Source organism: Fistularia commersonii, chromosome 25, assembly GCF_037954325.1.
Source record: "Fistularia commersonii isolate RoL2024-O1a breed Wild chromosome 25, RoL_Fcom_v1.0, whole genome shotgun sequence".
Lineage (NCBI taxonomy): Eukaryota > Metazoa > Chordata > Actinopteri > Syngnathiformes > Fistulariidae > Fistularia > Fistularia commersonii.
Genome location: NC_141308.1, coordinates 14,710,001 through 14,736,710, shown reverse-complemented (window position 1 = coordinate 14,736,710; position 26,710 = coordinate 14,710,001). Strand labels below are relative to the sequence as shown.

Here is a 26,710-nt window from a genome sequence, read left to right as displayed (position 1 = left end):
TCCGGTGGTACATTTTATTATTCAAATGTTACTTTTGGATTTACAGGCAACGAGGAGACAAGCGTTCGGTCAGGTCCTCAAAGAGCCGGAGAGGCCGCGGGCCGTCGCCGTGACGACAGCGCCGTGACGACCCCCTGGAGTGGCGGCGGAGGGAAGGAGCTCTTTGAGGTCACGTGACTCACGGCGGCACAAAGGTCACACATAAATCATCAGTTAATCAATAAACCCGGATATCGCAGGAAGCAGATTATCATGGACGCCGACGTACGTGGTCGCTCTGCGGCGGCTCGCCGTCCCGCTGCGTCCTCTCACATCACAGAAGCATATTTACACAGACATCGTCTCCATGGCGATTAAAAAAAAAAAACAAAGATTCACACAAAAATATACTTTGAAATAATTATTAGCACCAGTGTTTCAGATACAATTCTCGCTACGCAACTTGTACATGGTTTGCATAGAGTCGGACCGAGGAGGGGGCGGGGCTAAGGAAGGCGGGGCCACGCACCACGGCGGACAGACAGACGGACAGAGAGACAGAGACAGATAGATAGATCGATAGATCGATAGATAGATCGATAGGTAGATAGATCGATCGGTAGATCGATAGATAGATAGATCGATAGATAGATAGATAGATAGATAGATAGATAGATAGATAGATCGATAGAACCAGAGAGAGACAGCAACAGACGGCGCCTCGCGGTCGGGGCGCCGTCCGTCCTTCGGGATGGAAAACAACCGCACGTCGCTGATCGTCTTAACCACAGGAACTCACTTTCAAAATCACTTTAAAAAAAAAAGACTCCCCGGAAAACGAGCCAATCAAAACGAGAGAAGTTCAATTAATCTTCTGATCGACCCTTCGATTAACGCTTTGATCAACCCTCCCGTTAATTTGGCGGGAAATCGGGAACGGGAAGTGAGTCACGGACGAAGCGGCGATCAGCGGCGTGGTTTCCCGTGTCGAAATGGCGTCGGAGATTGTCACGGAAACGACGGGACCGCGTTCCGTCTCGGTCGCCGCGGCGGCAGCGGAGGGGGCGGGGCTTCGGCGTCGCCGCCTGATGGAGATACAATACTGCTGAGTCTTCCTTCACTGACTGACAACGTGGCCGCCGCCTGCGTGGCGCCCCCTGGTGGCGGTGCAGTCACGGCGGGTTTGTGGTTCTGGTTCCTGCCCGGTGGCGTTGGTGGCCCGGCGCCGCGGCGGGTGGGTGGCTTTAGGGTTGCTCCAGAGACGGCGTGTTGAAGCAGCCGTCCGGTAACGTGTTCTTGATGTCGTTGAGGTTGGCGATGTCCACGCGGATCTCGCGGATCTGCCGGTCGTAGTCGCCGATCATGGCCTCCTGCGTCCGCGCCACGTCATTCAGCTCCGCCAGCTTCCGGTCCAGCTCGCTGTCCGCCATCTTGCCCTTGGCGCGCTTCAGCGACTCATCGATCTGGTTGAGTTTGCCGAGGTCCACCTTGTCGATGTTTCCTGGCGGAGGAGATACGGAGACGTTGGACGGAGAAGCGGAGACGGCTCGAGGGAGAAGGAGAAGCAGGCCGTCATCTGGAGAAACTACTTTAAAATCTGGGGAGACCGTTTCATAATCTGGAAAATAAAGAATCCGGTAATCTGGAGATCATCTGGTCGTCTGGTGGAGTTTGCAGACTTTACGGGATTAAATTCTGCCCCTAAGAAGCGTCTGAGGACCAGTGAGGCTGACGGTGGCAGTTACCCAGCTGCTCCAGCAGGGAGGTGATGGTGCTCAGGACCGTCTTCACGAAGCCCTTGGCCTTGCGGGCGTTGTCCTCGGCCTCCTTGGCGTTCTCAGATGCCTGCGGGGACAGAGGGAGTCATCGAATGCCGGACCAGCACCGGGTCTGACCGGGGTCTAAACGGGGCCTGAACCGGGTCTTTGCTGGACCTGAACTAGGGCTCGACTGGACCGGCCCGAGGCGGACCCCGACCCGGTACAAAGCGGTCGGGTTGCAGACGGACCGGCTGGTTCCGGGGTCCACGGAAGGCCGGACTTGGCCACGGAGCCCGGAGCCCGGAGCCCGGAGAGCCGGTCCGGTCCGGTCCCAGTGGCGGAGACGTCAGGGAAAAGCGGTCGCTCATGTTCTCTGCCAAGGGGCTGTCGGTTCTGGTTCTGGTTCTGATTCCCAAGGGTCAAACGGGCGGACGGTCAGACCTACCATGGTGGCCATCATCATGTCCTTGTCCGCCTCGGCCTTCTTGCCGGCCAGCTCCCGCTCGGCCGCGCCGAGCTGCTCCATCAGATCCTGGACCTCCTGCTCCATCTGCTCCGTTTCACGGAAGGCCTGGTCGGCGTCGTCCTTGGTCCTGGCTGAGCCCTGGAGGACACGGAGAACATCTAAGACCTCTCTCCTTGCGACGGCGGGCGGAGTCTCTCGCGGTCTTACCTTCTGCACGTTGCTGGCGATCCTCTCGGCCTCCTCCGCCTTGTTCTTGGCCTCGCGGGCGTCCACGGCGGCGTTGCCCAGCGCCTCCGCCGCCTGCCGGGTCTTCTCCTTGGCAGCCATGATGGTGGCGTTGATGGCGGGGATCTTCTTCAAGGCGTCCTCGGCCGCCGTCTTGTTGTCGTTGACCCTGCGGTCGAAGTCTGACGGACAAGAAGGTTCGGCGGTGACTTTGTGAAACCTACCCCTCTGCGGGGAACGGACCTCAGGTGGCTGGAGAAGGCTCGGTACCTCTCAGGTCGTCCAGGATGCTCTCGGCCTCCTTGAAGGTGGACCGGCCCTTCCTCGCCGCCTCCTCGGCCACCGCTTTGGCGGCGTCGGCTCTGGCCAGCAGCTGGTCGGCCGTCTGTCCGTCAGGGGGACGAAAGGTTAAAGGACGAGCTCTCCGGGGAGAAGAAGCCTCCGGTTGTGTGTCCGGGACTGACCTGCTGCTCGCTCTTCCCTTTCTCCAGGAGCTTCCGGACCTCCTGCTCCTTGGGCCTCAGGTCATCCCGGAGGTCGTTGTACTCCTTCTCCGTCTTGTCGATCAGTTTGTCCAAGTCCGACGCTTCCTTCTTGATCTTGTTGGCCTCCTCCTGCAGACGGAGCATAGGTCAGGCGTCGGGGGTCAGAGGTCGGGGAGCCCGGGGTCACCGAGGTTCACCTCCAGAGCCTTGGTGTCGAAGGGCGGCAGTCCCGTCAGGTTGGCGAAGATCTTCAGCGCTCGGTTCCCGGCTTCCTCGGCCTCCGCCTGGACCTTGCCGGCCTGCTTCTCCAGGTTCTTTGCCAGTTCCTTGGCTTCGCCGTACCTGCGGGCACCAACGCCATCAGCTGAGCTCCGCCGCCCGGCGGGTCGACACCGGGACCTACTTCTTGTTGAGCTCGTCGATCTCCTGGGTCATCCGTCCCTCTCCGTCCAGGGTCTTCAGCAGCAGGTTGTAGGCCTTGGTAGACGTGTCGTTGGCGTCCTTGGCGATTTTCTCGATCTGATCGGCTTCCATCTTGTGCCTGTGAGAAGAAGATTGATGACAGATCAGGACGACCTCATGGGCAAACCCTTTGGCGATCCTTCTTCCAGGTTCCCCTCCGTGGCAGCATTCAAGGCACAAGCTGCTGTCACACATCAGCAGAGGTGGATCCACAGCGGTCTGTGTGTGTGTGTGTGTGTGTGTGTGTGTGTGTGAGTGTGTGGGCGCATGCCTGTCTGCGAGGCGGCGTGCCTCCTCGGCCAGCAGGGTCATGTTGTTGGGGTCTCCCGCTCCGGCGCCGCTGGCAGGCTTGATGTCCTGTGATTGACGGAGACACGATGAGCTCGAAAGGCGAGGAACGGCCGTTTCCGTGGTGACGGCGAGGCCACGCACCACTTTGGCCACGGCCTCCCGCGCCTTGTCCAGCTCGTGACGCGCGCGGTCGATCAGGTCCTCGGCGTCGCGGACGCGGGCCCGGGCGCGGTCGGCCCGGCCGCTGGTGTCGTCCACGGTGCCGCGGATGTTCTGCAGGCGGTTCCACTGCGTGGTCAGGGTCCCGTTGATGGCGTTCAGACGTTCCAGGAGGCCGCGGTCCACATCTGAGGGGAGCACAGGTTGACCACGTTCCTCCGGACCTCTCGCCCTGATGTCCGGAGATCTGATGTTTGAGATGTGGCGCCTCACCTTTGCTGGCCCTGGCGTCCTCCAGCAGCTCGCCGATGACCCGCTCCGCCTCCTTGAGCCGGTCCTCGAAGGCCTGGTCGCTGACGGACTCCTGGCCCGAGCCCAGGTTGTCCATGAGGGTCTGCAGGTCGTGGAGCTTCTGCCGCTGCTGGTTGACCTGCGGACGGAGCGTGCTCAGCGGCGGGGACGGGGCCGGGGGCGGGGCCGGGGGCGGGGTCACGGCGTCGGCTCACCTTGTCCCGGACCAGGCTGTAGCACGACGGGCACTGCTGGCACCCCGGCGCCGAGCGGTTGTAGAAGTAGTTCTCCTCGCACATGTCACAGCGAGCGCCCACGAAGCCGGGCCGGCAGCGGCAGCGGCCGTCCTGCAGGCACTGGGCCTCCGCCGAGCCCTCGGGGTCACAGTCGCACGCTGGGACACACACACACACACACACACACACACACACACACACACACACTCTGGGTCAGCTGACAGCAGAAGCACCTTCATCTCAGCACGGGTCCAGTCCACCACCTCACCTTCTGTCTAGCACTCAGGCGGAGAACCCTGAACTCAAACTCTCCCAATACCCCTCCTGATCCTGCCCTCCTCTGCCCCCCCCGATCCTGCCCCGCTCATCAAACCCCCCCCCCGATACCCCCCCCTCATCTGCCCCCTCCTCACGTTTGCATCCCGACGAGCCGAAGCCGAAGAAGTTGTCCTCGCAGCGCTCGCAGTGGCGCCCGGTCACACCGGGCTGGCACTCGCACTGCCCGCTGGAGATGTCACACTGGCCGTTGGTGGAGCCGATGGGGTTACAGTTACACCTGGGGGGGCGGGAGGGGGGTGAGTAGGGGGGCGGGACCCCGGGGTCACGTGACCGGACAGGAGACGAAGCCGCTCACCTCTCGCAGCCGGTGCCGCTCTGGAGGTTGAAGAAGCCGGGCTGACAGGCGCCGCAGTCCCGCTGGGCCACGTTGGGGAGGCACGTGCACTGACCCGTCACCTGGGAGCAGCTGGTTTGCCCCCCCACCGTGCCGGGGGGCCAGCAGGAGCACGCTGGGGGGGGAGGGGGGCGAGACAAGGGTCACTCGGGGTCGATTTAGGCCGTGTGAATAACTTGTGCCCCGCCCACAGAAGGATAAGCCCCGCCCACAGAAGGATAAGCCCCGCCCACAGAAGGATAAGGCCCGCCCACAGAAGGATAAGCCCCGCCCACAGGACGTCCCAGATCTCCGCGCAGGTCCGAGCTCCGCGGGGACTCACGCTTGCACTTGTCCGCGGGGTCGGCGGCGAGGGCGTTGCCATAGAAACCATCCTTGCAGCGGTCGCAGAAGGAGCCGTCCGTGTTGTAGATGCACTTCAGGCACTTGCCCGTCTCCCGGTTACAGTTGCCCACGGCGTTGGGGTCGATGTTGTCGCTGCACTTGCAGGCCCGACACGGCCGGAACGCACCGTCCTCGCCCAGGGGGTTGCCGTAGAAACCATCGTCACACAGCTCGCAGCGTTTCCCTGGAGACGGGTACATCATCGCAGAGCGACGGTCACCATGGCGGCAGCCACACAAACGCACATATGTGTGTGTGTGTGTGTGTATTTGCATGTGAGTGCGTGCATGTGTGTTTGCATGGGTGTGAGTGTGTGTGTGTTTGTGTGTGTGTCTTTGCATGTGTGTTTGTGTGCATGATTGCATGTGCATGGTTGCATGTGTGTTTGTGTGTTTTCCTGTGTGTGTGTGTTTGTGTGCTTGCGTATATGTGAGTACGTGCATGTGTGTTTGCAGGGGTGTGAGTGTGTGTGTGTGTGTGTGTGTATGTGCATGCGTACCTGTGGTCCCGGTGGGACAGTTGGTACAGACGACCTCCCGCGTCTTGGGGACGACAGCGCACGTGGCCCCGGCGGGGCACGGACACGGCTGGCAGTCGGCGGGGGTCCCCTGGGTGGCGTCGCCATAGTAACCGTCCCGGCAGCGCTCGCAGCTCAGGCCGGCCGTGTCGTCCCGGCACTGGCACGCTCCTGGAGGGGAGACGGGAAGTGACGTCAGAGCGGCGGGGGGGCGGGGTCGGGGGTCAGGGGTCGGGGGTCGCGGGGCCACCTGTGTCGGGGTCGCAGGCGTCGCTGTGGCCGTTGCAGTTGCAGGGCTCGCAGGCGCTGAAGGCGGCCAGCTCGGGTCGGCCGCGCCGGAAGCCCGGCGTGCAGCGCTCGCAGTGCTGGCCCTCGTAGCCCTGCGGGCACGTGCAGCGCTCCACCCAGCCCGCGGGGGCGCCGGCGCCGCGGCGGGCCGTCACCAGGGTCACGTCGTCAAGGTAACCGGCACCTGCAGGGAAAGGCCGGTGAGGACGGGCGACCGGAGAGTGTGTGTGTGTGTGTGTGTGTGCGTGTGTTTCTGTGCATCTGCGTGTGGCGTACTCTTCTCGCTGTAGGTGCCTCGTATCTTGATGGCGGTCAGGTTGTGGAGGAGCTTCTGAAAGTCTGCGTGGCTGATGGCGGGTCTCCAGGGGTAATCGGTGCTGTCGTGGAGCCTGGAGGACACGGCGGATCAGGACGGGAGGCGGAGAAGAAGGACGTCTCAGGAGACGACCGTCACCCCGCAGACGGTCCACGGGATGACCGGGTCAGAACCGGGCGGAGGTCTCACCTGAACACGTAGGTCTGCATGTTCTCGCCGGGGTAGGCGTTGCCCTGGGCGATGAGGGGGACGGCCACCCGAAGCCCCGCCCCTTCCAGGACCAAGTCCTCGGCGGACAGACGGGTGTCCCTCCGGTCGACCCGGAAGCGCAGGGTCAGGTTCTGCCCGTAACTCAGGAGCTGGTTCCCCAGGAACTTTTCTGTGGAGAGGAGGAACCGCCTTGGCGTCTGACACCCACGACCTCACCGCATATGGTGTCATTATGGGATGTCCTACCACGGGCCCACGTGTGTATGTAAATATGTACATATGTATGTGTGTGTGTGAGTGTGTGAAAGAGAGAGAGACCCACCAGGGGCGATGAAGTACATGGGGAAGTAGTCCTCAGAGATGAGTGAGATCTCCTGGCTGCTGAGCGACCACTGGACCGGGACGCTGGAGCCGTCACGCTGCTGGCCAGACCAACGCTCCCCGTCTGCACACACACACACACACACACACACAGGTGAGTCACGGTACTGGGGTTGGGTCTTTAGGGGTCCTTCTGCAAGGGCACCTGTATGGAAGGTGGAGCTGATGGTGTCCACGCTGAAGCCCTCGGCGCTGTCGCACACTGAGGAGTGGTGGAAGCAGAAGCAAGGGGTGCAGCCCTGGGGGTTGTAGGGGTCCATGTTGAAGTAGCCCAGCTTGCACCTGAGGTCGCACACACACACACACACACACACACACACACACACACAGACACACACACAGGTAAGCCCACAGCGGCGGTGCGGCAGCGCGGCCGACAGGTCAGGTGACCCACCTGTCGCAGGCGAAGCCCTCCACGTTCTCCTTGCAGCGGCATTGTCCGGACGTCACGTCACACTCCTGCGTGCTGCCCGACGGCGAGCAGCTGCAAGGCCTGAGGAAGGACACCTGTAAGCTCCGCCCCTTCCACGCTCACAGCCACACACACATCTGATCCGGTAGGTTTACACACACACACACACACACACAGCCCTACCTGCACCCGGCCTCGGTCAGGCTGTGGAAGCCCGGCTGGCAGCGGTCACACTTCTCCCCCGTCACCCCGGGTTTGCAGGCACACACACCTCTGTTGTCACACTGAGGAGACGCTGAGCCTACACACACACACACACACACACACACACACACACACACACACACACACACACACACACACACACACAGCCCATTAGCATCAGACCAACACGAGCTGGCGGCGGCAGCTGGCATCAGTCAGACAACCTCCTCCGGTGATCAGTTTGTCAGACAAAGAGCTTCTTGTCTCCAGATGGTTCTGAAGGAGAGCGTCTGCCGGAGGCCAGAACGGACCAGCGGCGTTCCACAATGTTGTCAAATCCAGAGCGGACGAGCAGATGGACGCGGAGAAGGCGGAGGAGGAGCCGGTCAGATAGGAGACCTACCCACGGAGCTGCAGGAGCAGGGCAGGCAGCGCTGTTCCCCGGCGGGCCGGTAGAAGTTGTGCAGGCAGCGCTCGCAGCGCGGCCCGTCCGTGTTGTCCCCGCAGCCGCGGCAGTGGCCGCCGTGGCCCGAGGCCCGGTACAGCTCGCCGTCGAAGAAGCACTCCGAGCTCTTCCCGCTGCAGTCGCAGGCTGGGGGGCGGGGAGGGGTTAATGCCGGGGTACGGGGGGGAGGGAGGGGGCGGGGGTCAAAGGTCACTCACGCAGACACTCGTTGGCGTTGTCGGCCGTGGCTCGCCTCCACGGGCGGTCGTTGAAGAACGGCTTGCACGCGCCGCAGTCGGGGCCCTCCGTGTTGTGTTTGCAGTCGCACGCCAGGCGACCGCCGTCATCACGCACACACTCGCTGGCGTGGCCGTTACACTTACACCTGCACGGGCACACACACACACACACACACGGTGAGGAGGGCGTGGGGCGGTCGCCTTGGAAACCAGCAGTAAAGACGCCCGAGAACAGCTAGCCGCTACGCTGGCGCGCCAGCCGCCATGACGGAAGCTCTTGATTGACGGCTAACACGCTTCCCCAGACGCTCCTTGTTTCCTGTAACCATGGTTACCGTAACCCCGTGCTAACGCTAACGCTAACTCTGGTCCAGCGGGCATCACGGTCCCGGACCTTCTGGGCACTCGGTGCCGACACGGCGGCCCTCGCGGCAGGAACCGGCTCCTCCGGCCCGTCCTGGTCCAGAAGGTCCGGCAGCGTTTCTTCTACGCCAACATTCTGATGTCAGACGGTGGTTTCCATGATGTGACCGAGAAGAAGACCTCCTTTCACAGAGTCTTTGGAGCCTGGAAGGAGCCGGCGAGCAGGTCTGAACTCGCCCCCCCGCCCTCAGGGGGCCACTCAGATGTTTCCACAAGAAGACCCGGAAAATCTGACGGCGTCTCGACAGCCGGAGGAGCCGTGAAGGACAGAGTCCATGTTCTCCTCGACGTGAGGAGATCCAGATGCTGCAGGGTCAGGGGGAACTCTGATGGAGAAGATGCTGCTCTGACTAAACCTCAGACCTGTTATTGCCCCTGAAAGGTGTTATTACCCCTCAGAACTGTTATTGCCCCTGAAGCCTGTTATTACCCCTCAGAACTGTTATTGCCCCATCAGACCTGTTATTACCCCTGAAACCTGTTATAACCTCTGAGACTTGCTATTGCCCCTGAAACTTATTATTACCCCTGAAACCTTTTATAACCCCTGAAGCCTGTTAATACCCTTCAAACTTGTTATTACCCCTCAGACCTGTTATTGCACCTCAGACCTGTTATTACCCCTGAAACCTTTTATAACCCCAAAAGCCTGTTATAACCCCTGAAGGGTGTTATTGCCCCTGGAAGGTGTAATTGCCCCTGGAAGGTGTAATTGCCCCTGGGTTCCTGTCCATGTTCTCAGCCCAGCATGCAGCATCTCCGTCTCACAGACCAAAGTATCTCCATCAGTGACTCCTGAGCTGCTTCTCCGTCCTGATCTTCTGCCGCTGCTTCTGTTTTATCTGCAGCTTATTCACTTCAGTCCTGGAGCCTGAGACATTTGTGTGCTCGCGCCTGAATCCATGACCCGGTCCGGTCCCGGTCCCGGTCCGGCTACCGGTCCTGGTCCGTTCCTGGATCGGTCCTCCTGAGTCTGAGCAGACGGCGAGTTCAGGTCGAACCCCGTCGGGTCCTCAGTAATCCGGCCTGCAGGCCAGGAATGCCAGGAATGTCAGCGGCGTCCTGGAAACCTGCTCCACTTTTCACACACATTAGACCTCCGCCTGTGTGTGAGTGGCTTTGTGTGTGTGCGTGTGTGTGTGTGTGTGCGTGGCTTTTCTGTGTGTGCGTGTGTGTGTGTGTGTGTGTGTGTGTGTGTGCGTGGCTTTGTGCTATATGACTCTTTTTGTGTGTTTGTTTCCATGTGTGTCTTAGGGTGTGCTGTGTGTGTGTGGCTTTGTGTTTTTTGTGTGTTTGTTTCTATGTGTGTGTGTATGTGTATGTGTGTGCGCACGTGGCTTGGTGTGTGTGGCTTTGTGCTTTTTGTGTGCGTGTGTGTATGTGTATGTGTGTGCTCGCGTGTGGCTTGGTGTGTGTGGCTTTGTGGCTTGTGTTTTTTGTGTGTGTGTGTGTGTGTGTGTGTGTGTGTGTGTGTGTGTGTGTGTGTGTGTGTGTGTGTGTGTGCGCGCGCAGTCTCAGGCCTGTCCAACCCTTTCAGATGCAGGAAAGAAGCTCTTATGTGGATTTGCAGACCACACAGGACCAGGACCCCCGAGAGCCTGATCCTTCTGAACCCGAACCCACTGAGACCAGGTGAGGAGGCCTCTCTGTCCTGGAGACCTCTGACCTTTGACCTCCGCCCCGGCACGTCTCGGGTTTTCTCGCGTCCGATCCAGAAGACGCCGGAATCGGACCCCGGAGGAGTCCGAGGCTCTGTGGAAGTGCGGAGGCGTGTCTCCTCACCTTCCTCCCACGGCGAAGTCGGAGATGGCGTAGTAGTAGGACTTCAGGACCTTGGGGTCGTTGAAGACCTCGTCTCCAAAGGTGTTCAGTCTGTTCAGGGTCACCCTGATGTCGGTGGCGGTGACCCAGTCCTGCAGAGACACAGCAGCAGGTGACCTTCACCTCGAGGCCGCACAAACACACACACACACACACACACACCCAGACATATACACACACACACAGATACATATAGACAGACAAACCCAGACACCCACACACACATACAAACACACACACACATTGATCTCTGACCCCATGACCTCTCATGGACGTCACAGGCCCAGTCACTACTCTATTACTCCACCTGATCCCTGGAGAGTAAGTGTGTGTGTGTGTGCATGCGTGCTATCAGTCATGCTCTCAGGAGGAATGTGTGTGTGTGTGTGTGTGTGTGTGTGTGTGTGTGTGTGTGTGTGTGTGATATGATGCAGATGTCAAACACCTGCTGTGTGAAAGTGACAGATAAGGTCTGGTATCGGGGGGGGGGCTTCCTGTGACCTCGGGAGGAGATTACTCCATTCTATCTGCATTCCAGCAGCTCTGGGAGGAGATGTTTGAGGAGGAGGCCCCAGGGTTCTTGCCCATTCACGTCACATGGCTGCGAGGAGCCCGAGGCCCCGCCTCCACGGCGAGAGGGGTCTTCTCGTTCCGACCCTTGACCCCTCCCAGCACATCTGGCTTCTGCTCAGGACACCGCTGACGTCACCGCGGCCGGACGCCTGCTGACATCATGCTTGGCCTGATCTCCAGTGCAGCTGAATCCCAGGGACGGGGAGAAGTATGTACGCACGCACGCACGCACGCGCGCACGCACACGCACACGCACACACACACACACACACACACACACACACACACACACACACACACACACACACACACACACACACACACACAGCTTCATCTTTCAGAGCATCCGTCCATCCAGCTGCTTCTACCCCCGACCTCAGCCGCCCCTGAGGTCGCGGCCTGCCGTGTGATTGGTTGCTCAGGGTTTCTGCTCACATGACCCCAGGGACCAATCGGCTGCCAGCGGGGCCGATGCCACGCCCCTCAGAGGAAGTCACCCCCTCCCCCCCCGGGTGTCAGGGGTCGGCGGGGGTCGGCAATCATCTGTCAATCATGCGAGTGTTATAACTGGAAACTGAGCCATTTCATCCACAGACAGGAGGCTGGGACAGACCGGCTCCTGGTGTGTGTGTGTGTGTGTGTGTGTGTGTGTGTGTGTGTGTGTGCGGGGGGGGGGGGGGCAGACAGGCGCCTCCAGAAAGGGGCCACAGTATAAATAGCTTCGTGCCAACGAGACAAATAAGGAAGTCGGAGCTGCAGCTAAATGTGTTTGAGCCTGGTCCAGAAGCAGGCGGAGCTTCTGCCTCCTCTCCAGAGGGTGCAGGACCCGAGCGCCCCCCCTCCCAGGAGGACCAGAACCTGAGCGCTTCCATCGCCGTCATCAGGTGTCTGCAACCATGACAACTGGAGGAACTTTCACTGAATCCCGTTCTGGACGCGGGCGTCCATGTTGGCTGACGTTAGCCTGACGAGCCCCTCCCCGCGATCAGAGTTCCCAGGAGATGGTCGGACCCCGTCCTTCTCCTACAGTAGGTTGTTCTGTGGAGCTGCCGGGGGAAGAAATGGTGGTGCTGGGGTCAAAGGTCGGCAGGGGAGCCAGCCATCTCTGGACCTCCTCCATGTCGGAGGCAGCGGCGTGAAGCACAAACACGGAGCAGCTGCTGCTTCCTGACAAACAGCTGTGGGAAAAGCGGGGGCGTTGCCTGGCAACCGGCCACTCGCCTGCAGGACACAGACGTCCTGGAGACCAGTCACGCCATCCCCCCCCCCGCCCGGCGCCATGGCAACAACAGCCCGGGGTTGTTTCTGCACTTTTTAACCTCAGACTTTGGTTTATTTCTGTGAATGTCCAGTGAGTGTGAGTGTGTGTGTGTGTGTGTGTGTGTGCGTGTGCGTGTGCGTCTGGGCGCACCTGCAGGACGGGGCTGTGGTCGAAGTTGTAGGCGCTGGGTCGCCCCTCCAGGGTGGAGAAGGCCACGTTGCCCCCGGTGAGGGGGGAGATGTCGCTGAAGTCGTCGGTGCAGAGGGCCTGCTGCTCGTCCTCCCCGGTGCGGATGAAGCCCCGGTTGGTCTTCTGGTAGGTCTTCTCGCAGGAGCCGCTGTAGTACTGGTACGGCTGCCAGGGGGCGCCTTCGCTGCTGCGCTTGTAGATGGCGAAGCTCTCCGGCCTGCTGGTGTGGAACTTCAGGCGCACGTAGGTGATGTCGAACGCCTTTCCTGGGGGGGAGCGTGAGGGTTACCATGGTAACATGCGATCTGATTTTTAAATAGCAGAAACGAATTCAAAAACAACAAAACACCAAAGGAGACATCACAAATAGGTGTGTGTGTGTGTGTGTGTGTGTGTGTGTTGGGGGTAGGGGTCTTAGGATCCTGTAACTCCTGCTGCTTTTCAATCCCCCCGCATACCAAACAAGTTTCAACAGGCCAGCGGCTCCCGCTGCTGCGTGTTTGTGAGTGTGCATGTGTGTTTGAGGTGCATGTGTGCGTGTGTGTGTGTGTGTGTGCATGTGTGTGTGTGTAAACAGTGATGACGGGCTTCACCATCAACTGCAAATAAAGGTGAAGCAGCTGAGACGACATGACAAAGGACTGCAGTTTATTACAGGAAGTGTGTATTTATTTGTGTGTGTGTGTGTGTGTGAGTGTGTGTGTGAGTGCGTGTCTGTTTGAACACGGCAGGAAGTGACTGTCTGATGACATCATCTTTCTCTCTGCAGTCTGACGGCGTCAAACCCAGATGGATCCAAGGCCCGACTCAACATTCATGGCTGAACGAGCGATGGCGCTGCTTTCTGTCTTGCGGAGCGTCTGATTGGTCCCTGAGCCCGCTGACGCCGATGACATCACAGGAAGTGAAGGACCCCTCCCTCCAGAACAATGGCGGTATTGAGCAGGAGGACAAAGCGGCGCTGTCCCCCCCCCACGCCGCCTTGGGGTTCCTTCTATCTAAGCAGACGGGTCGTCCCACCAAAGCACCGACCTGTCACCATGGTAACCGCCTGACACGGAGACCCCCCCCCCCCCAGTAGATCCAGTAGAGATGATTCTGGATCAGGGCGCCAGAAACCAGGGCATGTGATCGGCTGAGCGTCACGCTTCATGAGGACACGAGTTGTTTGGTCCTCCCCCACCACACACACACACACACACACACACACACACACACACACACACACACACACACACACAAGATAATCAAAGATAAAGTTCTCTAATGAGCCCCCCCGCCAATTAGCTGCTTTAACCTGCCTTCTGCTTCTGCTGTGACCTTTGACCCCTGAGGCCCCTGAGGCTGTCAGGTCTGGACATGAAGAACATCTCTGTCACTCAGAGGAGCAGCTTTTCTCTGAGGTTGATCTGTGTGTGTGTGTGTGTGTGTGTGGGGGGGGGGGGCAGTAAGCTTTTTCCTGCCCTGATATGGAAACGTGGACGTGTGACTGAACACACTTCCTCCTCTTCACCTTCAAAATAAGAGCTCTTGTGTGTGTGCGTGTGTGAGTGTGTGTGTGTGTGTGTGTGTAAGACATCTTCCAGGATGGAGGAGTGCTTCATGGGAAACCTGGTTCCTGGAAGTTCAGCAGGAGCAGGAACATCTGTCCCCAGAGGGAACATCTGCAACATCTGCAACATCTGCCTCAGAGCAGCGAGGTCATTGGGCTGGAGAAGATCTGCCCGTGGAACCAGCGGGTTCTTCAGAGTTCCATCTGGAGAACCGGGTGTAGTGCACAGGACGCCCTGCCACACAGAGTAACCCCCTCAGAATGTGTGTGTGTGTGTGTGTGTGTGTGTGTGTGTGTGTGTGTGTGTGTGTGTGTGTGTGTGTGTGTGTGTGTGTGTGTGGTGGCGTTGAGGAGAAATGAACAATGAGTCCTGTGAGCGCTCAGGGGCGGAGCCAGACCATGACATCATCCTCTGCACTGGAGGTCAAAGGTCAGCATCAACTTTCCAAAGGTCGTTTGATGAACAAGGAGAAGGACCGCTGTACACAACTATGGTGTGTGTATGTCAAGATTTTTGGGTGTTGTGTGTGAGTGTATGTCTGAGTTGAGGTTTTCATTCATGTGTGTGCGTGAATTGAGGTTTTTGTGTGTGTGATTGTATGTGTGTGCGTGTCTGAGTTGAGGTTTTGTGTGTGTGATTGTATGTGTGTGCGTGTCTGAGTTGAGGTTTTGTGTGAGTGGGAGAGACTACCTGGCAGGAATGTAAAGGCTCTTATCGGCGCCGTCTGATAAACACAGCGAGTGTTCTGATTGGCTCCTGGAGATCAAGGTGACGATAAACGTCTGCTGCCACAACAAGCCTGGAGGCCCTGGGGGGGGGGGGGGGGGGCTCCTCTGACCCCCCAGGAGAAACTCTTAAAGGTCTCTTAATGAATGGAGATACAGAGGGCTGCTGAAGGCACTACTAGCTTCTGGAGGAACACAAGAGGGGGTATGGAGGAGGAAGGTGTGTGTGTGTGTGTGTGTGTGTGTGTGTGTATTGGGGGCTGTTCCGAATTTAATTAGGTTTGTTTAGTGTGAGTAGATTTAAGTATAAAGCATTTGGGGGGGCAGGAATGCAGTGTGTGTGTGTGTATGTATGTATATGTATATGTATGTGTGTGTGTGTGTGTGTATGTATGTGTGTGTGTGTGTGTGTGTGTGGGCTCCTCAGCTCAGTGTTTGCCAGGAGTCCGATATATCGTTCACTTTGCCTCTGTGTTGAATTGAACTCTGCAGGTGCCAGAGGTTCTTCTACCTTCACCTTCAGTGGACCTTCAGAAAACATCTCTGGGTTCCACAGGAAACCATAGCAAGGTTTGATGACCTTTGACCTGGACGTCGTTAAAGCTTAAGACATGCTAACGAAGCCCCGCCCCCACCGGGACGCCTTGGACCACCAAAGAAGAAGACCTATCACCTGCAGGTGTGACACTCCAGGAGGTCATTATCTCTCTCACACACACACACACACACACACACACACACACACACACACAAACGAACAGGGTCATTGTATGATACACACATTCGTATGCAGTGTGTTTGCAGACACACCTTCAGACCGTCAGAACATCTACAGAGAACCACAGAACCCACATCAATGGAAGCTGGAAGAGAAGTTCACATGCACAAACTTCCACGTGCACGTCTATACACAGTGTTTGTAAATTCAAAGTGAACATCAACACTGAGGAAGGAGAGGAAGAGGAGGAGATGGGGGCTCATGTGCTCTTCCTTCATAGAAGTTGTTTTCTTTGAAAACAGACTGTCTCTACTCTCTCACACACACACACACACACACACACACACACACACACACACACACACACACACACACACACACACACACACACACACACACACACACACACACACACACACACACACACACACACACACACACACACACACACACACACGATTCCCAGCCATGATTCCTCCCACGGGACAGGAAATACCCCCTCATGAACGTTTAGATTGAGGTCAAGGATCAGCTCTCCATCACCATGGCAACAGCCACTGAGGCCAGGAGCCTTCCAGAGAACCCTGAGGTCACCCCCCCCCCCCCCGTGACATCATCGTGCGGTTTGTGATGTCATCGCTCTCGAAATCAGAAGGTCAGAGTTCAGACCTCCACTCTTTCACCATGGGGTGTCGCGGTGCATTCGAGGCCCCTTGGGAAAATCCGTCAGCGTAGATCAGACAGACTCTAACCCAGACTCTCAGGGTCTCCTCCCCTCCAGAAGATCTGGGCGGTGTGTGGACTCCAGTGTCCTCCAAAGCTCCTCCAGGCTCGGGGGAGAATCAAGGTCTTAATCCTCAAACCTCTCAGAGGCTCCAACACAAAGATTCCTTTTCTGAAGGATTCCAGGATGTTTTGACTCTGACTTCAAAGAGTCCCTCCCTGCCCCCAACACACACACACACACACACACACACACACACACACACACACACACACACACAAACTCCCAGCACACACACACACACACACACACACACACACACCTTCATGTGACGCCCTGCTTGTCTTTAATTACCAACAGCCTGGAAACTTGAAGGCTTTTCTGAGGGGGAAGAAAACCCTCAAACTAGTCCTTCGGAGTGTCATCATTTACTGAACACACACACACACACAGACTGTTTGTGTTTGTCTGTGTATGTGTGTGTGTTATATGTCTGTGTGTCTCATTCTATGTGTGTGTGTATATCCCCAGTTCTCCAGGTGTTTTGCAACGGCTGTGTTTCCCACACTGCACCCCTGTGTAATTTACAACAGCTGGAAAAGGCCTTCGAGGTTTTCACACACACACACACACACACACACACACACACACACGTTACCTCATGGAGCTGGACAGTCAAATATTCCCACGGCCCTTGAAGATGCCTTTCAAGGCCCCCGGGACCAAAAACCTCATCAGCTGTGATCCTGATCGATCGATTGATCATCTCTTCCTCTTCCTGTCCTCCGTTCTCCACGCCTACTTCCTGTCTGTCCTCCAATCACCACACCTACTTCCTGTCTGTCCTCCAATCACCACACCTACTTCCTGTCTGTCCTCTGCTCTCCACAGATGAAAGTCCTCCTTGCCACTGGAGGTCTTCTGCTGTGAAGGTTCAGGCAGAGACAGCATCAGAGGTCTCGTGTCTCCAGAAACAACCCAGACGCAGAACGCGGCCCGTCACGCGACGGCGACGAAGGCCGGGCTTTTATGATTATTATTATTATTGTGAAAGTCGGGGGCCGTTGTGATCGTCACCTTTAACGACCGACTTCCTGTTGAGAGACAGGAAGCAGCTGCTGGCGGCGACGACTCCACCGTCCAGGAATGTTCCCCGGGGTCATGTGAACCTCCGACGAAGACGCGGCGAAGAGGAGCCCGCGGGCCCGGCTCCGCCCCCAGGAATGTCCCGGCCCCTTACAGGACGACGGGCGGATATTTTTATTCGGGGGGGGGGGGGGGGGGCTGCCTCTGATTGGTGGATTATTCCAGACTGTTTCCATTATTCCCTCCACCTGCCGGCACACATCCACCCTGAAGGCTCTGCCTGCGACCTGGAAACTCCAGGAAACATCGGCTCCCTCTGAGCCCCCTCAGAAGGAGGACTCATTTTTGTGGTTTCTACCCCCCCCCACACACACACACACACACACACATACATACTTGTGGAGGTGGAACCCCGGTGACATCACCACGTGCACGTCGTGCATGTCTACAGACACACAGAGGAGTTAGCCCAGCAGGTCAATCAGTGGGGGGGTCTTGTTAATAATTCAGGGGCAGGTGACCCCCCTCCACACACACACACACACACACACACACACACACACACACACACACACACACACACACACACGCACGTCCGGAGTCCCCCACACAATCGCGCGCACGCGCCTCCCACGCTCCCCCCCCCCAACAATGAGAACTATGTCCTCCGTGAGAAGAAGCCACGGCGACGCGCCAGCACTCGCTCTCCCACGCACGGCCCCACGGACCGGCGGCGGTGGGCTTTCAAGTTTCACGGCAACTTTTCACGGCCGCGCACGGGACCCCTGGAGCCCCTCCCCGGCCCCCGTCTGCCCGCTCCTCGGCTTCCGCCAGCTTCCCCGGTCCCTCCCCCGGCCTCGTTCCGCCCGCCCGCTCCCGTACCCCCGCGGCTCTCCCGGGTGCGGGCCCCGGCGGCTCCGGGGCACCGGCGGCTGTGACGGCGGCCTTACCGAGGTGCAGCGTGAGGTTGATGGCGGCGGGGTACTGGACGCCGGCCAGCATGGTCTGGCTCTGCCACCAGGTGGTGTCCTGCTGGTTGTTGTAGTCCGTCAGGTACGCGGCCCCGTGCTGGTTGCGGGGATCGCGGGCGTCGCAGATGTGGCAGGACTTGGTGACGCCGGTGGCGCCGGTCTGGACGCAGTACTCCTCCGGCGGGGCGCCGCAGGTGTTGGTCGCCGCCACGGTGACGTTGAAGGCGGCGTTGACGAACTCGGGCATGCAACGCTGCGGGCGGCCGCGCTCGTCCGCGCACTCGTCCATCGCGGCGCGGACGCGGACGCGGAGCGCCACGCAGCTCCAGGCCGCCAGCGCGCACAGCACGGCTGCGCGCATGGTCGTGTCCGCGGCGCGTCCCGCGGGACCCGGACTCGGAGTCGGAGTCGGAGTCGGAGTCGGAGTCGGACTCGACGCCGCGGCGGGAGGCGGGAGGCCGGCCGGTCGTCGAAGCAGAAGCGCGGGTCGTGCGGGAGTTGCGGGAACCGCGTCCCGCTGCGTGTGCGCGCGCGGAGGGTGTCTGCTCAGCTCTTTGTGTCCGCCGCCATGCACCGAGGCTCGAGCCCGACTACACCCACGACTCTTCTGCGCAGCTGCGCGGCGCACGGGCCCCGCGCGCACTTCCGGCCAAACTTCACGCTAAAGTCCGCGGGACCTGCGCAGAGCGCGCGAGGCGGGGCCGAGACCGGGCGCGGGTTCGAATCCCCGCGGTCGCGGCGGGACCGCGGACACGCGCATCCGGACGGCCGGTTCCGGTCCGGGGATCCGCGTCAGCTGATCCAGCAGGCGGTCAAAGGTCAACCCGTCCCGCTCCTCTCGGGCCGCCTGTGTCCGGACGCCCCCCCACCCGTCAGTTGTCTCGATAATAGAATTATAAATAGACAATTACATTTACATTCATTCTCGTCACCCGCTGAAAATAATCGCCTGAGTCATTTTGTCAGGAAACACAAAAAACTGCACCCTTTGACACAACTTGACAGAGGCAACTTGTACTAAAGGGGTAAAAAGGCAGGATCTGTGTGGATGGAGGCAGGTATGCCAGAGGCCGTCGGCATCGGGAGGTGATTCAGGCAAAAAAAAAACATTTTTGTAAAGAAATGACTTGGGTGATTATTTTATGAGGGGGACGACATGCAGCTGTCCCGCCCGGACGCTGCCGCCTATTTTCATCCTCCTTGGTCTCAGCCCGTTCACATCCGGCTTATTTTTGCTTTTATGGAGGGATATGGACGCCCAGTCCTGCACCGCAGATCTGCCGTTGCGTCGGCACTCTGTCCGTTCTTTAGATGCTGTTGTTCTCTTTGCTGTCTTTATTTGCGGATGTCTTTTATTATTTTCTGCCATAAAGTTTATCTCATCACGTATAATCATTTATCTTTTATTAATCCCCGTGGGGAAATTGGTTCTCTGTAAAGAAGCCGTCATGGATGAGCCAGGATGAGCCCCAATATCTATCTATCCGTCTACCTACCTACCTACCTATCTATCTATCTATCTATCTATCTACCTATCTATCTATCTATCTACCTATCTATCTATCTATCTACCTACCTATCTATCCATCTATCCATCTCCATGCAGGTAGCTCTGTCCGTCTGCTGTGTCCGTGGCTCTTCGCCTGCTTCTTCCTCCACACTTGTCAGGTTCAAACCAAACTGTTCAAGGCAGGAAAAGGAACCCTAGGTTTGGCTGCTTCTTCTGCCGGACCTTCCAGCCCCTGAGGAACCCTGCAGCTCCAGGGACGAGGCTCCCCCTGCTGGCAGCGACCGCTCTCACACCTGTCAGAGGAGAACCTGGACTTCAGGTTCCGGAAGGCTCGAACCCGCGACCCATCGGAACCCCGCGACCCTTCGACCACGCTCGAGGTACGCGACCGCCCGAGAGGGGAGGTGGACACCGGGGGGTCAGAGGGTCAGGTAAGACCCTGGAGACGGCATGGAGACCAGACGGATTTATTGAGATCTTCACAGGAAATGAAAACATGGAAGGAACACAGAGACGGACAGGAAGGTGGACCAGACCTCCTGTCATTGGCTCAGGAGGCATCACATGACATGACCTCTCTCTCACACATACACACACATACTCACACACACAAATACACACACCTTAATGACCTACAAATCAAATACTCCTTAGTGTAATCAGGTCAATAGCCCCCCCTGTACCCTCCTGCCCCCCCTCCGTACTTCCCGTTTCCTGCCCCCCCTCCGTACCCTCCTCCTGCCCCCCCATCATAGCCTTCTCCTCCTGCCCCCCCTCCATACCCCCCGTTCCCTCCTGCCCCTGCCCCCCCTCTGTACCCTCCACCCCCCCCTCCTCCTCCTCCTCCTCGATATCCTTCACCTCCCCTGTACCCCCCTCCCCAATGGCCGCCCCCTCCTCCTTGGTAGCCGCCCCCTCCTCCTTGGTAGCCGCCCCCTCCTCCTTGGTAGCCGCCCCCTCCTCCTTGGTAGCCGCTCCCCCCTCCTTGGTAGCCGCCCCCTCCTCCCCGGTAGCCGCCCCCTCCTTGGTAGCCGCCCCCTCCTCCTTGGTAGCCGCTCCCTCCTCCTTGGTAGCCGCCCCCTCCTCCCCGATAGCCGCTCCCTCCTCCCCGATAGCCACCCCCTCCTCCTTGGTAGCCACCCCCTCCTCCTTGGTAGCCACCCCCTCCTCCCCGATAGCCACCCCGCCCTCCTTGGTAGCCGCCCTCTCCTCCCCGGTAGCCCCCTCCCCCACCCCGGTAGCCGCCCCCTCCTCCTTGGTAGCCGCCTCCCCCTCGGTAGCCCCCCCCTCCTCCTCGGTAGCCCCCTCCGTCGAAGCGTCCCATCTTCGGCGGCCGAGGTCCGTCTCCCATCCTGCAGGGAGACGTCAGAGGTCATGTTCTGGCGGGGTCCCGGCCGGCGGCGAGCTCCCTCACCTTTGCGTGCCGGCCATCAAGTTGAGCCCGGCGGCCGAGGGCTTGGACACGTGTCTGATGAGGTTGAGCAGGCGCTGGTTGGTGGCGTCCATCTGCTGGATGTACTCGGGGTCCTTGGTCACCTCCACCACCAGAGCCTCCAGGCCCGCCCGCAGGGCCAAGATGGCGCCGGCCACCGAGTGCGGGATGGTCAGCTTGATCCTGGACACCACAGAGTCATGCTGTCACTTCCTACCCGGCAGGTCCGCACGACCACGGCGGCTTCCCTTTGGCGGTCTGAGGTCACGGACCACACGGAAGCTCTTCTGACAGAAGAGCTAAACACACTGTCCCTAATCTGAAGTGGTAAAATCTACCGCGAGGTGGCGCGGGGTCGGCCGGCGCCAGGCGAGCCCGCGGGTCCCGCTACTCACCAGTCGTCGAGCTCCACCAGCTCTCCGCTGGACGTGGCCTTCTTGCAGGCGAAGAGCAGCAGCTGCAGCGGGCTGACCAGCGTCATGCCCTTGGCGGAGATGGCCCGCGTTCTAATCTGGAATTACAAAGACGGTGTGAACATCTCCGCGGCCTGCGGACGGGGCCTCCTCCGGGCCTCACCTTCTCGCTGAAGACGAAGAAGGGCGAGGGGTACTTCATGTCGTGGCTGCTGAAGGGACAGTTGACGGAGGACTTGTGGATGAGGGCGTTGCGACCTTCGGTGGTCAGAATCTTCCTCTTCTCCTTGTGGTAGCACACGTTGGGGTACGACCCGAAGGTCACCAGGGAAACCACCACGTCCAGGTTGTTGTCCGGTCCAATCGTGTTGAACGTCTGCGTGACCAAGGACTCTGGGGAGAAGAACCACGCGAGCCGCTCGGGTCACTTCCTTTGAACCGGCCCGGCGATCCGCGGCGCCTTCCGCTACCTTCGGGGAAACCGGCGTTGGCGAGAATCTCCTTCAGCTGGACTTTGGCCTCCCACGTCATCCTCAGCGTCGGCATGTTGAGACGCTTCTGCTCGCAGAAACGGACCTCGGCCTCCTCGCCGTTGATCCTGGAAGGAGGAGGCACCTGTTGGCTACTTCCCCAGATGTTCTAGGAAGGTCCAGGGCGCCGGGCCTTCGGGTGACATTTTCGACTCGAGCCGCTCCCTCCGGCGGAGGGCCGTCCCTCGAGACCCACCTGACGTCGTCCCAGGCCTGGAAGACGGACAGAAGGGCCACGTGGTCCGAGAAGCGGCTGCCGGCAAAGTTCCTGTGGACGAAGCCGAGGCGCTTGCCCTCGTTGACGAAGGGCTCAGGGAAGCAGGACGCCGCCGAGATGGTGCACATGGCGTCTCCGACACTGGGGGACGGACAAGGAACAGGTCATCGCCTCACCTGAACCCCACAGGCCCACCGTCCACCAGAAGAAGGAGAAGGACTGACTGGAAGATGCAGCCCATGATCATCATCTTCCCCAGGCGCGGCTCGATGGGCAGCCGGGCCAGGACCCGGCCCAGAGGGGTCAGCTCGTCGTTGGAGTCCAGGGCGTCCAGCTCTGGAGACACGTGTTCACCGGGAACATCAACCGCAGCGTCCTTCAGCCGCAACACTTCCACGCAGGATTGGTGGACACTTCACGTGTGTGTGTGTGTGTGTGTGTGTGTGTGTGTGTGTGTGTGTGTGTACCCTTCAGAGTATGCTCAGCCTCGATCACAGCATCCAGTGGCGGGGGTTCGATGGCCTTGGACAGGAAGTGACCGATCGCTCCAAGCCTCAGCAGCTTGATGCTCAAAGCAATTTCATGCAGCGGCGTTCTGAAGATCTCTGGGGTCATGTGAGTCTCCAGCCTGTAACACACACACACACACACACACACACACACACACAGTGAGGGGTTTGCCCAGGTGTGGCGGGGTGCAGGCTGGAAGGTGTGAGGCTGGTCCAGAAGGTCACACCTCTCGAAGCGTGCGTGGCTGCACAGGTGGAAGCAGAACCCTGGTCGGACCCGACCTGCTCGGCCCTTGCGTTGCTCCAGGTTGGTCTTGGACGCCCACACGGTGGCGTAGTTGGTCATGTTGTTGTGGGACGTGAACAGCTTCACCTTCTGCCTGTCAGGGCACACACACACAGGCTAGTTGAGGCTAACCGCTAACAGGCTAGCTGGGGCTAACCGAGGAGAACTTACTTGCAGGAGTCGATGACGTAGACCACGTCGTTGATGGTGATGCTGGTCTCGGCGATGTTGGTGGACAGGATGACCTGTGACAGCGGAACACAGTCGGGTCAGCGGGTCAGCGGGACGGCGGGTTTCCTCCCGCCGAACCGGCTGGTGTGGCGTGCGGCGCCACGGACCTTCCGGACGTCGTCCGGGACGGGTTCGAACACCAGCCGCTGCTCCTCTCGGGGGATCTGAGAATGGAGCGGGAGGATCCGGTACAGGCTACTTCCTGGAAGCAAGAAGACTGGGATTATGGCAGGTCCCGACGCAGCGTACTGATCCTCAAGGCCGGGAGCGATGCACGGGAGGTGGAACGCCAGCCGTGTCCACGTCCATGATGACCTCACTCAGACAGCGACGACACCAGGGGCTTCTGAGGGCTCCGAGGAACCGACCCGGATCCTCCTCGACCGCGCTCGTCGGACGTACCGAAGTGAGGGTTGGACTCCAGGTGTCTCTGCATGGCGTAGATCAGGTTCCAGCCGGGCAGGAAGACCAGCACGGCGCCGGACACCTGCAGTGTCTCGATGTACTTCAGCAGGGCCTCCACCAGCTCGAAGGACAGCTCCTTCTCGTTGATCTGAGACATGGAGCGCTTGGTCTCCGCCGAGTACTCGGGCCCGCACAGCAGGTTACAGTTGGTCTGGAACGAGACGGGGATCACCTGACCGTCCGTCCGCCGGCGCGTCTCCTCCGGCGGGAGCGGCGGGTGTACTCACGTCATCGTCCACGCCCTCCTCGTCCTTCTCCTTCTTCTTGCGATCCATGGGAGGAGGGACGAAGTTCGTCATCTGGATGCAGTCCTCGAGGAAATATTCTGCGCCCAGACATCAGCAAGGTTTTAAACCAAGTCTTCCCCACACCCAAGGAAGGTCCCGGCGCTCGGAGCCGGCCGTCACCTTGGACCGAGAAGGTCCGTCCGAACACCTCGATGACGGGGCAGTTGAAGTAGTACTCTGTGAACATGGTGGTGTCGATGGTGGCCGACATGAGGAGGACTCGGATCTCAGGGTACGTTTGGACCACGTCCCTCAGGACCACCATCAGGAAGTCCGTCTAGAACACATGGACGCACATACACACACACACACACACACATAGACACACAGCTTCAGCCCCAGGCCATCATTCAAAGGAGAACATCTCCAACTCCACCCGACTCACGTTGAGATCTCGCTCATGGATCTCATCCACGATCACATGACTGATGCCTCGGATCCCGGCCTCCAGTTTCCTCAGCAGCACACCTGCAGCGCGTGCCAACGCGCGCACACACACACACACACACACACACACACACACACACACACAGATCAGACCCAGACCCCTGGAGACCCCCCCCCCTCAGTGACGGCGTACCGATGGTGCAGAAGAGGATGCTGGCGTGGGGGCGAGGAAGCACCGACTCGAAGCGGACGCTGTAGCCGCAGCTCTTCCCCAGATCCTCTCCTCTCTCGAAGGCCACGCGCTCGGCCACGGACACGGCGCTGATCCGCCGGGGCTGCGGGGGAGACGGCGGGATCACAAACACATCAGAGGGGGATCCGAACCCAAGCCCTCCTCCTCAGGTTCTACTCGGCCCGAGTAGGACCGTTGCCAGGTAACCTAGTTCTACCGAGACCCGTCTCTGGTTTTCGCAGCAGCTCAGCCGACCCAGAACTCCAGAGCTAAAGGCTCAAGACCAGTTCTGGGCTCCGTTCTCAGTGTTTCTGTTCATCAGAGGAGTTCTCCGGAGGTTTGCAGGTGTCCTCTGGAGGTCCAGGCTTACCTGGGTGACCACGATGTTGCAGTCGGACGCCCGTCCCTCCTGGATGAAGCGGTCCAGGATGTACTGCGGGACCTGGGTGGTTTTGCCGCAGCCGGTGGCTCCTCGGATGACGACCACGGGGTTTCGGTCCACGGCGGCCATGATCTCCTCCTGGAACTGCTTGACGGGCAGCTGGTCTCGCTCCTGCAGCAGCTGTTCAGGCCACACGTCACGCCTCGGGCACGCCGTCGGACGGCCGGACCGGCCAAGAGGACGAGAGCCTACCGACCTTCTGCAGGTTGTCGTCGTGCTCCAGCTGGTGCGTCAGCTCGGCCCGCAGGTCGGCGCTGATCTGCTCCGGCGTGCACTGGAGGGGTTAGAGGGTCGACGGGTCACCGCTCCCATCCCGGACATCTTCTGCGGGTCGCGGCGGGGCGGGTTCACACTCACAAAGGCCAGGGGGCCCTCGTCGATGTTGCTGCTGGTCCAGGGGTTCCAGTTGACCTGCGGGGGCGACCAGGGCACCACGCCGGGGCTGCTCTGGCGCTGCGACGGCTCGAAGGTGGCCATCTTAGGTTGGACCAGAGAGACCAGGGCGCCGGTCTCCGCGGGCTGGGGAAACCGAGACAGATGGCGATCGGACCCTAAAGCTACAGAACCCGGGACCTACGTTTCAGACCTCAGACCACCGGAGGGGTCCAGAAGGTCACCGGACACCATCGGTCCAAACCGCGGGAACAGATGGACGACAGAACCCGCTGACCTCCGGGACCTCCTCGCAGCTCAGGGGACTCACGGGCGAGGGGACGTGGACTCCCAGCTCTTGGACAATGGCGGCCAGCTGCTGCTCCAGGTCCGGACCGACCTGGACCGGGAAGACCTCCAGCTGCACAGAAAGCAGAGAGTCAGAAGACGCCAGCCCTCAGCGGGCGGCGGGACGGCGGCGGCATACCGTCTCCCCCTCCTTCTTCTTGGTGACCCCGGAGTACGGCTCGATGACCCCCAGGTGGTACAGCTGCCGCACCAGGGACAGGGCGCACGACTGGGCCGCCAGCTTCTTGTTGGAGCCGTGCTCACGGGCCGTGATCCCTGCAGAGCACAGCTGGGGTCAGTGTGTGTGTGTGTGTGTGTGTGTGTGTGTGTGTGTGTGCCAGACACGACCGGCAGCTTGCTGGCACTGACAGAAGCAGACCAGCTGCTGGTGTCCCTGAGGGCTCTGGGCCACCAGAGACATTTAGAAGCTACTTCCTGCTACAACTTCCCGCTTCTCTCTGGAAAGGAGCTAGCGGCTTCCGTTAGCAGAGGCTGATTAGCTTCTTGGGCGTGAGCTCGCCGGTCGTCGTTCAGAAGCTCAGACCCGGTGGCCTCTGAGCAAGGTATGGTCGCCCCCCCGGT

The 26,710-nt window shown here is 59.6% G+C and overlaps 2 protein-coding genes across 2 annotated transcripts in view; both read right to left on the bottom strand.

Moving 5' to 3' along the window:
* On the bottom strand, nt 1–19,062 carry lamc1 (laminin, gamma 1). The gene is made up of 28 exons (XM_086172844.1): nt 18,447–19,062; nt 12,652–12,956; nt 10,629–10,759; nt 8,403–8,569; nt 8,143–8,331; nt 7,719–7,836; nt 7,518–7,616; nt 7,269–7,405; nt 7,065–7,187; nt 6,722–6,911; nt 6,493–6,605; nt 6,179–6,400; nt 5,911–6,099; nt 5,350–5,595; nt 4,989–5,142; nt 4,768–4,910; nt 4,334–4,512; nt 4,101–4,257; nt 3,810–4,015; nt 3,649–3,734; nt 3,319–3,456; nt 3,113–3,257; nt 2,895–3,044; nt 2,701–2,815; nt 2,413–2,612; nt 2,185–2,343; nt 1,725–1,824; nt 1–1,480 (listed from the first exon to the last, which is right to left on the bottom strand). Exons 1-28 carry the CDS (start codon nt 18,826–18,828, stop codon nt 1,224–1,226), a joined length of 4,800 nt encoding a protein of 1,599 aa, XP_086028970.1. The 5' UTR covers nt 18,829–19,062; the 3' UTR covers nt 1–1,223.
* The window catches only part of dhx9 (DEAH (Asp-Glu-Ala-His) box helicase 9), a 10,670-nt gene continuing 2,973 nt past the window's right edge, over nt 19,014–26,710 (bottom strand). The window contains exons 8-29 of the mRNA XM_086173151.1: nt 26,268–26,404; nt 26,112–26,201; nt 25,766–25,927; nt 25,605–25,682; nt 25,337–25,528; nt 24,928–25,069; nt 24,733–24,815; nt 24,468–24,624; nt 24,288–24,385; nt 23,998–24,211; nt 23,703–23,797; nt 23,536–23,609; nt 23,306–23,458; nt 23,037–23,197; nt 22,794–22,905; nt 22,549–22,710; nt 22,293–22,420; nt 21,986–22,215; nt 21,805–21,920; nt 21,392–21,592; nt 20,929–21,329; nt 19,014–19,144 (exon numbers count right to left, since the gene is read on the bottom strand). Coding sequence (XP_086029277.1) covers nt 19,014–19,144; nt 20,929–21,329; nt 21,392–21,592; nt 21,805–21,920; nt 21,986–22,215; nt 22,293–22,420; nt 22,549–22,710; nt 22,794–22,905; nt 23,037–23,197; nt 23,306–23,458; nt 23,536–23,609; nt 23,703–23,797; nt 23,998–24,211; nt 24,288–24,385; nt 24,468–24,624; nt 24,733–24,815; nt 24,928–25,069; nt 25,337–25,528; nt 25,605–25,682; nt 25,766–25,927; nt 26,112–26,201; nt 26,268–26,404 — 3,317 coding nt within the window. The remainder of the gene's footprint in view (nt 19,145–20,928; nt 21,330–21,391; nt 21,593–21,804; nt 21,921–21,985; nt 22,216–22,292; nt 22,421–22,548; nt 22,711–22,793; nt 22,906–23,036; nt 23,198–23,305; nt 23,459–23,535; nt 23,610–23,702; nt 23,798–23,997; nt 24,212–24,287; nt 24,386–24,467; nt 24,625–24,732; nt 24,816–24,927; nt 25,070–25,336; nt 25,529–25,604; nt 25,683–25,765; nt 25,928–26,111; nt 26,202–26,267; nt 26,405–26,710) is intronic.